The sequence below is a fragment of the Nylanderia fulva genome, unplaced genomic scaffold (assembly GCF_048542155.1).
Source record: "Nylanderia fulva isolate GAGA-0341 unplaced genomic scaffold, ASM4854215v1 Scaffold10, whole genome shotgun sequence".
In the NCBI taxonomy this organism is placed as follows: domain Eukaryota; kingdom Metazoa; phylum Arthropoda; class Insecta; order Hymenoptera; family Formicidae; genus Nylanderia; species Nylanderia fulva.
The window spans coordinates 1,333,378-1,347,368 of NW_028189193.1; the positions used below are offsets into that span (position 1 = coordinate 1,333,378).

At 32.4% G+C, this 13,991-nt stretch overlaps 1 protein-coding gene and 1 long non-coding RNA gene across 6 annotated transcripts in view; one reads left to right on the top strand and one right to left on the bottom strand.

The window, feature by feature from the left end:
- Fife (regulating synaptic membrane exocytosis protein fife) overlaps positions 1 to 13,991 on the bottom strand; it is a 168,799-nt gene that overhangs the window by 22,749 nt on the left and 132,059 nt on the right. For all 5 annotated transcript variants that reach the window (XR_014924574.1, XM_085482080.1, XM_029319530.2 and 2 more), the window contains exon 15: positions 13,148 to 13,206. Coding sequence is in view for 4 of the 5 variants with exons in the window: in XM_085482080.1 (XP_085338206.1) it covers positions 13,148 to 13,206 (59 nt within the window). In the remaining variant the exon portion in view is untranslated. The remainder of the gene's footprint in view (positions 1 to 13,147; positions 13,207 to 13,991) is intronic.
- LOC114943806 (uncharacterized) overlaps positions 6,248 to 13,991 on the top strand; it is a 53,267-nt gene continuing 45,523 nt past the window's right edge. The window contains exon 1 of the long non-coding RNA XR_003822082.2: positions 6,248 to 7,154. This is a non-coding gene — a long non-coding RNA (uncharacterized LOC114943806). The remainder of the gene's footprint in view (positions 7,155 to 13,991) is intronic.

A 13,991-nucleotide genomic window follows, 5' to 3' on the forward strand; every position in this document is an offset into this window, starting at 1 on the left:
ATATGGGTATTTCATATCCTAATTTTGAAACTGAAATTTGATATCATGTGATAATTCTATAAAGAAACTTCTCCGAATATGCTAATCTCAGAATTAAATTTTCACATGTCATATAAAATATATAGTATATAATATCCCGCATAAAATAATACGTACAAAAAACATTAATTTAAAATATATAATCTGTATTAAGTTTAAAATTTAATAAACTTATAAGTAAAGCCTTAAATTTTGAACAATATTACACAAAACATTAAACTCTAATTTTGCGAATAAAATTCAAGATTAGAAAACTAACAATAAAAAATCAATTTTATTGTTAAAATAAAATTTTAATATATAATATATTTTGAAAATATTTTGTATAACTAATGTAAAATACTTTACTAATAATAAAAAATCAATTTTATTGTTAAAATAAAATTTTAATATATAATATATTTTGAAAATATTTTGTATAACTAATGTAAAATACTTTTTCAAGCATATAATAAATGGAAATAAAAAATACGATATAAAAAGATAATTAATAATTATAAGACAAGGGAGAGTTCAAAATTATACCTGAAGATTTTTACAGACAATCTTTACTAACAGGTGCGGTCTCGGTAATGAGAATAGAAAAGTTATCACGAAGAAACCAAAGATGAAAGAATCTTTTTATCCCGATTTAAAGTAGAAAGTAAAAAATGAATTTTAATGAAGATGACGAGATGAGATTCTGGAAAGAAATCACGACGAAAGTAATCTAACCATCGAGTTTTCTCTATTTCCATTATCTCTTCATATAATAATTTCATACATTAAAATCATCGCGAGCAAGTTTTGCTACTTAATAATCATCGTTGGAATTAAAATTTAAAATTTATGAAAAAAAATTACCTGAGATATATTCAAATATACTTAACAATTTTCCTCTTAAGAGATTTCAAATTTTTGTGCTATACATTATAAATATTACCAATCATTTATATACAGCGTTTCTTAAATTATACATCCTTTAAAAAACGGATAATGAAAAATATTCAGATCAATTCTCGCATGTAACATACACTGAAAAAAATATTTATGTAAAATTACATGATTAAGCTAGGTTTTTTTCCGACCCAGCATAATTATGCAATATTGATACTTATATGGAAGATTACAGATTATATGTAATTTTATATAAAATTTATTCTTAAATATTTTCAAGATTAAAAATATTTCACTGAACATGTAATTATACATAGAAAAATGTTAGTAATGTATAAATGCTATAAAATAATGTTATAAATAAAATAGATAAATACTTATAAAATAAGTAAAAATAGTAAATTTAAAATTACATATAATTTTTGCATAAAACTAGTAATTTCACCTATATTTTACATGTATTTTTACATGTATTTTTAATATGTATTTTCACTTTAAAACAAATGGAAAAAAAATTACAGTGATAAGCAAGTAACTTTTCCAGTTTCGAACCAGTAATTTCCATACAAAAGTACGTGGATTTTTTTCAGTGTATACCTATATATTATTCCGTTTCTAATCTTTATCAAGCATCTTCCCTACGTTGGCTACCATCTACGCTATAATTATACGTGCACAGGTTCTGTCGAAGCCGAAGAAATGTCGTTGCGACAAGCGTTGATGTACAATGTCAGTCTGGGTTGTTTCCAAAGCTCGCATTTCCCAAGTATAGCAATTAGTGTTGTGCGTTTCTCTCCGGAAACGTTCATCCGATTGTACGGGGAATACAAGTACGATCTATTAAATCTACACTCGCATATATATACTAGGGAGAGCGAGAATGTGACAACAACCAAACGCCCGCGTTTCTTCCCATCCGAGCAAACCGAACGCTAAAGATTACCGTGAAAAATAATCTGACGAGCTCGGCTCGGTGATCTTTCGACCATTAAACGGAAATGCTCGCAATTCCAAAATCCCCGCGACAATAAGAACTAACAGAGTTATTGAACGTCCGTTTGCATTCATTCGCCGATCGCGTTGCATATCGATGCAGCGGACTGCAGCGGCATTGACGTACAATTGTGAGCACGTGACGTGAGAAAAGCTCGTAGAGGAGACCGAAAAATCATCTTTCTTCCCCGTCAGTACATGGTCTGATCGATCGCAATCGCGAGCAACGTCGCGGACGATGCGTTCGGACGTTTGGCATTTGTGCATCACTCAGGACGAGTTTGGTGTTCGTGTGTCTGCGCTCGCAATCAAAATGAAAAATAGCGGATAGATGGGAAAAAAGAAACGAAAATAGCCATATAAAATTACGTATGTTTGTGTGTATAAAGATACAGAGAGAGAGAGAGAGAAAGAGAGAGGGAGCCAGAGAGAAGTTGGTACAGACGTCGATCTATAAATTGAAATATCACTGAGCTAAACAACGAGGCAGCCACAGACTTACGGGGAAATTGGAAGAGAAAAAGAAAGAGGTGAGAGAAACGAATCGCAAGGAAAGAAAGAAAAAAAAAACGCTAACGTACAACTATAATTCGTGCCAGTTGGGAGAGAGTAGCGTGGAGGGCCAATATGCTAAACTTGCTCAACATGGACAACTTACATTTCGTCTTTTTCATTTCTCTTTCGTCTCAGCGGATCTATTGCTTTTATCTTTTTATTTCTGATCGTATTGGTTTTTTTTTTTTTGTATTACACGGTGCGGTCGGCTTATGTCAGCGGGTATATACAGGGAGACACACAGTTGCATGTATATATATGTATATATATATGTATAATATAAAGAAACGTAGATGACATCGAGTATGTACATACGTATGGGCGGAAGTAACGGAATTACTTAGAGTAACGTAGAGAGTGAAGAGACGGAGCACACAAAGTATGTAGAAATCCAGAGAGGAGTCTCGTGTAAGTCTCTCGTACATCGGAATGAGTGTGAAGAGTTAAGAAGTAAGAGTAGAGAGCAGAGTTCAGAACACAGAGTAATAAAAAAATTAGAGACGGAGAAAAAGGAAATAAGAGAGAGAGAAAATGAGCAAGAGAGAGAGAGAGAGAGAGAAGAAATATCTGAAATAGCTGAACGAGATTAAAAAAAAGAGCTGTATATGTGATAAAGAGAAAAAGAGAGAATAAAACAGCGGAACGCGACAGATGGATATACATTTATACATATATATGATCTTTCTCTGGCAGGGTAAAAATTACGTAAAGAAAGATCGAGTGCCACAGCCTCCGTGTATGCATACAGTCGAGTTTCTTCCGCGAGAATCTCTTTTTTTTTTTTTTTTTTAGTTTTTCCGCCGTTTCTCCTTTCTATTCAGGCCACTCTTTCGAAAATGCGAGAAGAATAATTCTCACATCGCGAAGTCAGGATTTAAATCTCTCGTAGAGGAAAGCTGGAACAGTGTCGGGGCAGTTTTGCGAAGGGAAATTAATGAGCGTTTGCCCATTTTATTTATAAAAATAAAATTTGCCAAGTAACATATATATAATATTCTCTAAAATATTATATATTTTCTGTATAAAAATGTAGCTTTCATATTTATACAAATAATATTTCAGGTGGTTATTTTTTATCAGGTAGTTATTGGAAAATTGTACAGTGTCAAGCTAAACTAGGAAATTTGAAATAAAAATAAGTTATCAAACTAAATTTAATAACGTCCGAATTTTTTACCATTTCGAAAAACATTTCGAATTTGAAAATATTAAAATGTTTTGAATATGTTGACAGGTGGATTGCACAATATCCAGTTGTGTAAAAATAATATCATACGTAACATTTTAATATTTTCGATATTATACAATATGCAAACGATATTGATATAACAAATAAAATTCGCTCGACACTATTCCATTCCCTTCGAAAGCAAAGTCCTGGATTTTTTAAAAGAAATTCGACTCACGTGTACTTCGCAACGGATCGCTTTCAGGCGATTTTGGTCCGCGCGAGATCAGCAATGAAGCAGAGAAAGGAGAACAGCAACGACACAACTCGCCCCAACTGACACTTTCGTTCTTTTTTTTATGCTACGCGTCTTTTTCCGAATTTTCTTGTTGCACTCGCGTTTATCGCGTTTATCGCATTTTGCCTCTCTTTAGAAAACGAAAAGTGAAAAGCGTGACATTCGTTCTCTCTCACGAAAGCGACGGGCACGCTCGTGTGCTGCCTTTTTCTGTTTTTTTTTTTCGCCACCACGTACGTCACGTTTTGGAGAATCCAGCATATCACTATCATCTCCGATTTTATCTCGAAATACCTCGCAAAGAGGGATTCAAAAAATTGTAGGGACTTTCAAGCGCGAGTAAGGAATTTTGAACTTTGTCTCGTTTTGTCAAAAAAAAAAAAAAAAAAAAAAAAAAAACGTCAATTATTTAAGGATTTTTAAAGACAATGAGATTTATGAACTTTGGGTCCGTTCATAGTTGGAAAATTTGTGTTTTCTTGTTAAAAACGATCCCCGTTAAAATTTTTGTGTTAAATATTTAACACATTCATGTGTTAATTTAATATTGCTGCTGTGTTAATTGAATTTAAATGTTAAATTATTAAGACAACTGAAGAAATATGTTAAAATAAATAAAACAATCTACATCTATTTTTAATTTTACACAATAAATATATTCTATTTCATTTTAGTGACAAGATTTATCTGTTATCATTTACAGAAAAAAATGGTTATTTTTTTATTTTATAATTGTTAATTTTACACAAAATTTATTTTAAATTTCTTGTAGTTTTGCATTTATTTTGTTAAAATATTAACACAGTATTTGTGTCTCCATTTAACATATCCATATTATGTTAAATTAACACAAAAATTTTTATGGGCCATTGACATGTGATATATGCTAAATTAAATATAAATTTTTCAACTGTGTTATAAGGTATGCGATTTTACAAAATTAACAAACGTTTGCTGTAATTGTAGAGCTTGCGTTGAAGAATCGATAAACCCTGTATTTATTGTTAGCCCTAAGATATTATTAAACATTATTAATATATTAATAGTTATAAAATTTATATACGACTATCTATATATTGTTTTCCACATAGATATTTATATATATATATATGTATATATATACTGACTAATTACATTATTTAACAAACAATAGATTATAGAAATCTCTACATTCTGATTCGATAAGATTCAGTTTTCACCTTCCCTATGTTAGCAAAATTCTGATTCATGTCCGTTACTTGCTAAAGGCGTTTAGAATCGACGCTGCAGTATCTAAGGTAAAATATCGATTATTACACGTGCAAGCTCTATAAATTGTCAAGTAATAGATATACTCATATTAGAGATATTATTTATGTATTTGTCTTATTTTTCATCAATTCGACCACCGACGAAACGTACGGGTCGCGAAAGAGATTTCTCAGTGTACAACGCGTTAATATGTTCCTCAATTAATAAAACCGCATTTCGTTTATTAATGAACTCTGTCGATTATGAAAAAAGTATATTGTTTTACATATTATTTAATTATTATATTTTAAATGCATTTTTCTTTTCCTCTCTTACATAATTACTTTATAAATATACATATAATGACGAGAGTATATAAAATCAGTAAGAGAGAGACAGAGAAAAAGAGAGAGAGAGAGAGAGGGAGAAAGAAAGAGACAAGTTCGAGAATATCAAATTATACTACAGAAATAATCAGCTGATATATAATAAATAAACGTCAACTTGTAAAAAAGAATTTAAACGTGTGATAAGCAATTCTTGAAATCATATCTAGAAACGAGAGATGATAAAAATAATAAAACTACGTTACCAATTTTCTCCCTGTCCAGAAATTGTGTCGAGTAATAAATGTAGCCGTCTGACGTTTGTAAAGAACTTGGCGCGTTTGCGAGCCATAGACATAAGATATATAGCACAGATTGCACGTATTCTATTTTGATCATATATGTATGTAGTTTACATTGAAAATAAAAAGGGCGCAATTATATCATTTTTATTTTTCTAATTTCAGAGCGTGTCGCTATCTACTTTATTATATGTCTATGACACGCGCGCGAAATTGAACATGTAATAAATATAAATATATCATATATTATTATTTCAACGATTTTCGCGTTGTCAATTTTTCCAGAGACAAGTATGACTCGAAAGTGAATTTTTGTGTGATAAACCAGTTATTTCAAATAATATTAGTTTAGTCTCATTAATATATTAATTATACGTGTTGCATTTTCCCGCGCTTTACGCGCGAAACTCGACGGTCACGTGACCGCTTCTTGCAAGCCTCGGTCACTCGGCGTCTCGCGTCTATGGGGGGTAGACGTCCCGGCAAGTCGCGCGTCTTTTTTCGTGTCCTTGAACAAATTTCGGGCATACGCGAGTCTCGAATCTAACAACGGGCGTCGTCTCCTTGCATTAAATCGGTTTGTTCAATCAGCACGCGTCGTGTATAATATTTATTTCCGTGTCGTTTCGCGTTTCGTCGAATCGGCCTTCGTCGGACAAGGATGGCAAGAGGGGTCTCTTGTCCGATACGAAATATCCCGCAGTGCTCCAGCCAGCATCCGGGCATCGAAAAGCATCGAAGGGATCGCGTCGAAGGAAGGCGGCACGCGACAAGGACCGGGATCTCGTCCACGAAATTCACATAAACGGTCGCGTTTGCCATGATTGCTCCGCCGCAATATTCATGCCGGTCACGTCCGCCATGATGGATTGATGGATACGTCACGCCGTTTCTCGCGGAATTTCACGCGGGTAGAGACAGTGCCGCGCGCAATGCGAGCCGGGAAGTGTCAAACTTTACGGGACATTTTTTTACAGTGCATCAATTCGGACTGCTCGACGACTGCCAAGTGCGTTTTTCGTCACGCGTGATCGACGTCGATCCCGGGAAAAGTATGTGCATACGCGTATTTCGCGAGTGTTATTCACGAGCGCGATTGAGTGCCGAATAAATGTACGGACGATGGTTTTAACCTATAAACTCTGACCGAGGTGAGGTGTGAACGCGAATTTTTCCCCTCGACTGTGTGTGTGCGCGGCGCGATTGATGTCGATCATGTCCCGTCAAATCCGCTAGTCGTCCGAATTTTTTGACAAATACGCATGTTTTGTGATTGAGTGCAACGAGTGACATATCGAGGAGCATCGAGGGATCGCCGATAATGGATTAATCGACGGAGGGAGTGCATTGCTCGTTTGCGATAACCGGTGAGTGTTCATAATATATGCTATTTGTTTGCCGAATTTATTATTGGAATTTTTATGCGTGTCCCTTCCGATGTGAGGGGACAGAATGTTCCCCTCATTTTAATTCATATTTTTCTACAACTGATAAGTAACAAAGAAAATTTAATTGTGTCGGAGAAATTGCCAAAAGAAACAAAATTAAATTTTGTAAATGTGAGTTCCATAATTATTTTTCAAGCTGTAGAATGAAAACCTTTTAATGTTATTATTTTCATAAAATATGCGTAATATAATTTGACCAGCATATAAATATATAATCAACAAAGTTCATCAATTTCGGTATTTTGCATGCACACTCGCAGGATACTTTTGGCTATTTCGGTAAATTGTTTTAACGACCAACGCACACGTAGCACAACGTTTTTTCCACAAGATCGGGATAAAAAAAATACATTCGAAAGATTTGGGAAGTTGCTCTTTAACCATCGGAAGCATCTAATTCTAAGCATGGTAGCCTTAATTAATATTCGTATTTAAAACACATAATTTCACCTATAGACATACCCGATTAATCTACACGGATATTATTTGATTCTTTAACATTCATAAAGGTAGAAATTTGTAGGTAATGTGTACTTTTTGTATAGGTAGTACTCCGCTTTTTTCCAGCGAAAAATACATATATCTGATACAAAGAGTTAATTTATAAAATTATGCAATTGTATATATATATTGCACATTGCAGTATGTTGCATTTGAGGTGTGAAAAAAATCGTATTCTAAAAAAAATTTACATTTTGATATATTCAAGAAACTAAAGATTTACCAAAAATTATCGAACGATTAAAAAAAAACAAAGTGACATATATGTATATTTTATAATACCTATACTTACATAATATATACATATTGTTATAAATATTATAAATATTTGATGTATTATATATAGTTATACAATTTATCGAAGTTATAAATATTTATAATAGTTATAACATAAAATTTATAGTTATAAATTATAAATACGTAAATAATTATAAAATATAAATATGTGCGGATAATATACGTGCGCGAAAAATAAATTCAAACTTTTTGTTCGTTTGCACACAATTTAATATACGGATCAATTATTTTATAAATTTAACTACTTTGTAAAAATGACGAGAATTTTTTTTTATGGAGTTGATTGTTTTCTTGGTACAAATGATACTTCGTATCAGATACATGCCCCTTGCGCTTGAACGAGCTTTAAACCCTATGGACGCCTATTGGTCCAACTGTAAAAATCCCTCGCGAGAGATACAGTGGTCCATAACAAAGTTTTCTAGTCTATAGATCAAGTAGTATATTTACATTGCCGGTCGCGCGCGCAAAATCATCGGCTTGATACGTGTCGTACGATATATCCAGGTGGAATCGCGTCAATTGTTAGTGACGCAGTCGAGTCAAAACCTGAGCAAATCTAGTTTTCAATTTCGAATCAAATTTCAAAATTCTCCGAAAATTTATTTGATTAAGTAAAAGGCAAATATGTGAATCTTTCAATCATTCGCGTTTATGTGATACAGTATAAGAACGGGACAAAAGAAAAAATGTGAATATATATATTTTTTAATTTATTAATTTATATATTTTTTAATTTATGTAATAGTCAGGTTTTGACCGAACAGCATTCACTTTACATCGCGAATGCACACCGATTAAAAAAAAATTTTTAATTTGTTAAGTACTTTATCAAAACACCCAATATATACACCTAAAACTGCGCTAAAATACTAGATTCAGTATTTTCCTGTATTCCGTGCTTTACAATCGCTTCTACATCTCTGAAGCTCGCGTTAATATCTAGGAGCCGTGTGAATTTTCGCTTTCGCTCGTTCGCTGTTTCGAGAAAAACAAGAAAATAATCTAGGAACGAGAGTGATTCTGCAAAAGTTTTTTTTATATTTAAATATAATACATATGTATAATTAAAGAGAAAGAGGGATGGTCAATGTTTTATGTTAATTAAAAATATTTTGTGTTTTTATTTTATAAGAAATTTATAATATAATTTAAAATTATTTTTCGAATAATTTAATTTACGATAAAGTATTAATTAAATACAAATTGAATATATATTAATTTGTAATAAAATATTTTTTTCGAATATTACAATAACACATATTGTGTGTGTGCATCAGTATATTATTTTTAAACTATATATTAATATGCCAACATTTGATTGTATAATATTAAAATAAGATCTGCCGAAAAATAAAACTTTGTAGATTAAAATTTATGTTAATCACTTGTTCCCAGATTCTCACTAAATAATCTCGCGATTGATATTTTTTCGCGAGATCAGATTTTCGTAAAAATCCTCAAAAGCGATACGAGAGCGAGGCGCTGCTCACACGACTTTTCTACGATTGATTGTACGAAAGCTTTTCTCTTTCTTCAGACAGAAATCGGTTGCGGTGTCGCGTTGCGAAACCGACGGACGGAGGTGTTCGTAAGCTCGCGTTTAATCGATGTAATTACACACCCGGCCGATTTGTGTATCGTGTTCGTTTGCGATAATTAATCGGGAGGACCGATCGAATAGGGTTGTGCGTCGAAATGAACCGACGACGCATCGGCAAACAATCAAATTAATGGCTGCGCGAGAACGGGGCGTAGGAGGGATAATTCGATCTAATAGATCAAATTATTTTAACACGTGACAGGTCTCGGTAGCATTACAAACTTTTGTATTAAAAAAATTTTTAACTGGCAATTTTGAATATTCCGGAACGACGAATTTCAAATCTCCAATGATCCGTATTGAAATATGCATTCCGTTAATTAATTGGCGTTTCGATGAAAAACTTCAATGCCCTGTAATTTGAGATGTAACGAGCGAGCTTTTATATATAGATAGATAATAAGATAAATGTTCTTATTAATATTTACAATGATGCTAGTTATCCATAATAGTAAGAATGTATATAAGATTCCACATTTATGCAAATATCTCTTTTAAACGACAAGAAATTGCTATAATTATGCAATTTGAAATTGTTTTAATTTTTATCATTTCTATATATTATAATCGCATTACAAAATACATTTTTTTAATATGGAATTTTTCATTGAATAACCAAGTAAGAATTGATCTCTCTCAATTTTCACATTTTTGCTACTATTTTTTGCAACCCTGAAATATATGAAAATAAGGAACACCCCCGCGATTGCGCCGAAGAAAACGAATTGGCGTACACCGTAACGCGCATTTCTGCTAATGATTGTACGAGTGCTGCTATATGGCCTATAAAGGGGTCATATATGTAATTTCTTATTCAATTTAAATTGTTCTCTCGAGTCGCGTCGTCAAATCCTACGTTCGATATCAGCTGGTATGAACCAGTGCCGTGAATTTGAAATTTTATATACTTTAATCAGTCAAAGATATTGATACATGATTTTACATAAAACTATAAACACGCAAATACATATATAAACGTGTCAATATGAAATTAGCATTATTTCATATTTTATTTTTATTTTCATATTTTTGTATATTTGTATTAAATTAATTAAGCATCTGTTTAAGTAGCTATTCAAGATTCGTATTTTTATAAAAATTCTTTATTTTTATACAAATATCAACTGTGATTATACATAACGTGAACGATTGACTTCAGCTCATTCGTTGATTGTTTTATAAAAATTTCGTAAGGTATGTCACGAATGTTGAGTAACTTTAAAACAGTCTTACATAATAATTGCGACATTCGTATAGCATATTTCTTAAAATTTCTGCATATTATTCAATGAGATAAAGATCGTTATTGCCAACTGAAAAAAAGCATAGCGTACATATCATATTAACATTAAAATAGTGTTACCAGATATTCACGGCACTGGTTAAATCTGTCAATTTTTGCTTTTTCCTTTTACTACAATACAGTCTTGCCTTTAAATTTCATCTGATAAGTGACTCCAGAAAATTTTACAACAATAAGAATTCTGTTACTAATTTCGCTTACCTGCGTTAAAACTCTCGCGTCGATAAGATACTTATCGGATCAGAGCATTTGTGATTTTTAAATCACAGCAATATCGAATGAAAATGGAACGAGGCAAAATAAAAGCAATTAGCAATAAATTTTCTGTAATCCATGTAAGCGATCAACGATATATGACGATAACCATATATTCTCGTCAAACTTTGCAATTTTCGTAAAAAAGAAAAGATTTATACTGATCATAAAATTTCTGTTGAATATCGAATTTTGAAAATGTGCGATAGCAGGAATATCTTTTGGATGATTTGCTGCTCGCCACTAAAATATTATATTACCCTTCGCTCGCTGAAAACTAACTCAAAATATTCAAAATAAAATAATCAATATAACGTAATAAATAATAAGAAGACTCGTACTTCGATGGATCGCGAAAATTTTAAAATATTTTTTTGCTATCACTTTTCTTCGATTAATATCGCATAAAATGCACTATTAACAATCCGTATCTTCATTTTTCACAATATTTAAAAATTTACATTAGCTTTTGCTACACTTTTTTTTTTATCACGAATTCTAAAATCACACGAGTTCGAAGTTATCGCTACAGATCAAAAACTACTAATTAGTACATATTGAAAATTAACTGAATATCTTCAAACTTTTTCTTCTAAAATTATCTAATTTTTCAAAAATACTCTTGAAAGTAATTTCCTACATCGTCCTCGATTATCTTCGTTCTCTTATGGACAGACTTTTCTTTCGTTATCGAGATATGAGATCTTCAAAATTTATTCGAAACTTATCTGACGACATCGCGAAGAACATGTTCGTTTTGTTTTGCCGAAAAAGGGATATTATAACTAATTATATCAATACGTACAGTATTTACATGTAGCGGTTTTCGCGCACGATCAGTGAAAATGCGCGGCTGAATTGTGTCGCATCGTGTCTTATACTGAGGTAAAATCGGTGTGATTTGAGTGATCTTATTTTTTACGAATAATACTCGGTCAGAATATTTAAGTACTTTTGTCAGCTTTTCTTAAGCTTCACCGAGTAAGCGCTCAGATAAGATGGTCGATCCGTGAGAAAGATGCAATTTGAAAAGTATATATATCATTAAGTCGAGGAACTGAATAATCGGAGATTAAACGAAATAAAAAGCAGCAGTAGATGTAAAAAATAATAATATGAAAAATTATGTCACATTTTCACTACAGAAATATTTAGCATGATTATTTAAATATTAATTTCAATATTATAATTTAGTTCGTTATAACAGAGCTGTTTACAGATATTAAAATCTTAATTCGCGATCATAAGTTGGCAATTTGCTTAATAATCTTTTACAAAATAATATGTAAAAAAGTAGAGATTTGGACGGATAAATTTGTGTAGGTATATAATTTTCTGTCGTAAAAGAAGAAAATGCGGCGAATCCACGGAAATGAACGATTAGACATGTCGAAGATGTAAATCAATTATGCTGTATTTTAGGCGTCAAAATTGATTGATCCGCGCATTTCGATTGCGATTATCGGGGGCTTTTTTCTAAATCGTTCGTGACACTTTCGACACGCTTCGGCACATTCACGTGGCTCGTTCACTTTAACTGATTTGCACGTTGACGCTAAAAGCCGCGGTCACACGCACTCGTCCACACACGTCACCCGTCACGTCTGGCCTTATACATCCGTCGTTTACACGCGTGCACAATCAGTTCGTGTTCGTGTACGGCTAACACGAATAACACGTATATATTAATATTATATGTATATACAAAAACGAAGAGAGGATGCGCGAGGGAGGACGCCGTTTTTCTTTTCGTTCTTAAGCGCTCTATATTATGCTCCCTTGCGCTGTTCTCTTTCTTTTTTGTTTTCCTTACGCTCTTATTCTCGGCTTTTAAGCGTGCTTATCCCCGAGTCTGCGTATGCATCGTGTACATCGTGTAGGGTAATGAAAGAAAGAGAGAAAGAGAGAGACGGTCAATGTGTATGTAGGTGTCAATTTATCAACTTGTTATACCGGCGTCTTTGGCAGTTTCCTGCGCGTCGGCGACGAAGGCGTTTTGTCCGTTTCGGTTTCTGCAAAAATATTTCAACATGCATGGTATCAGTATATAACGAAATAGTTATGACACTCCTATAATCGTTTTCCTCGGTGGCAGTATAATGATAATGTGATAATCATTGTTGAGAGACATTTTCTTAATTGTTTCGTGTCAGCACAATTAATATCTAATGGAAATTACATGTAATATAATTGAATAAATAATTATTCTCTAGAGCTTATATAGAATAAAAGTGTTTGGATATATGAATCAATGATAATATCTAAATTCATTATTATTATAAAATTTTAATATAAAATATTTACGTTGAATGTTTGTAAATCAAATTTAGGCATATTAATATTAAAATAGAATTTAGGGATAATTGATTAAAAACGACATATATAAATACTACACATTTCTCATTGTCAAATAACTGTTAAAAATCATTAAAAAGACTTTTATATATTCTTTAAATTTTTTACAATCGGTTTTAATTTTTAATGATAAACTATTTTCACGAAATCGTATATTTTCTATATCTATACGAAGAATCGCGACCGCGATGAGAATATAAAGTGGTTTAGCAAATATTCCGGATACAAAAATATTCGTTCTTCGTCTTGCGAATATTCTCGAGGTCAAAATGGAACTGTGTCAGCGGTCAGAGGTCATTCTCGTCCTCGCAACCTTCTGGAATATCACTTGGGACTTTTATTCGTTATGTAAAAAACCACTACGCATACTACTCGGAGGTATGTGTTACCTTTTAGGCTTTTCTTTTCTTTATGGCGACCCAGTTTCGAGCCAATCCTCGCC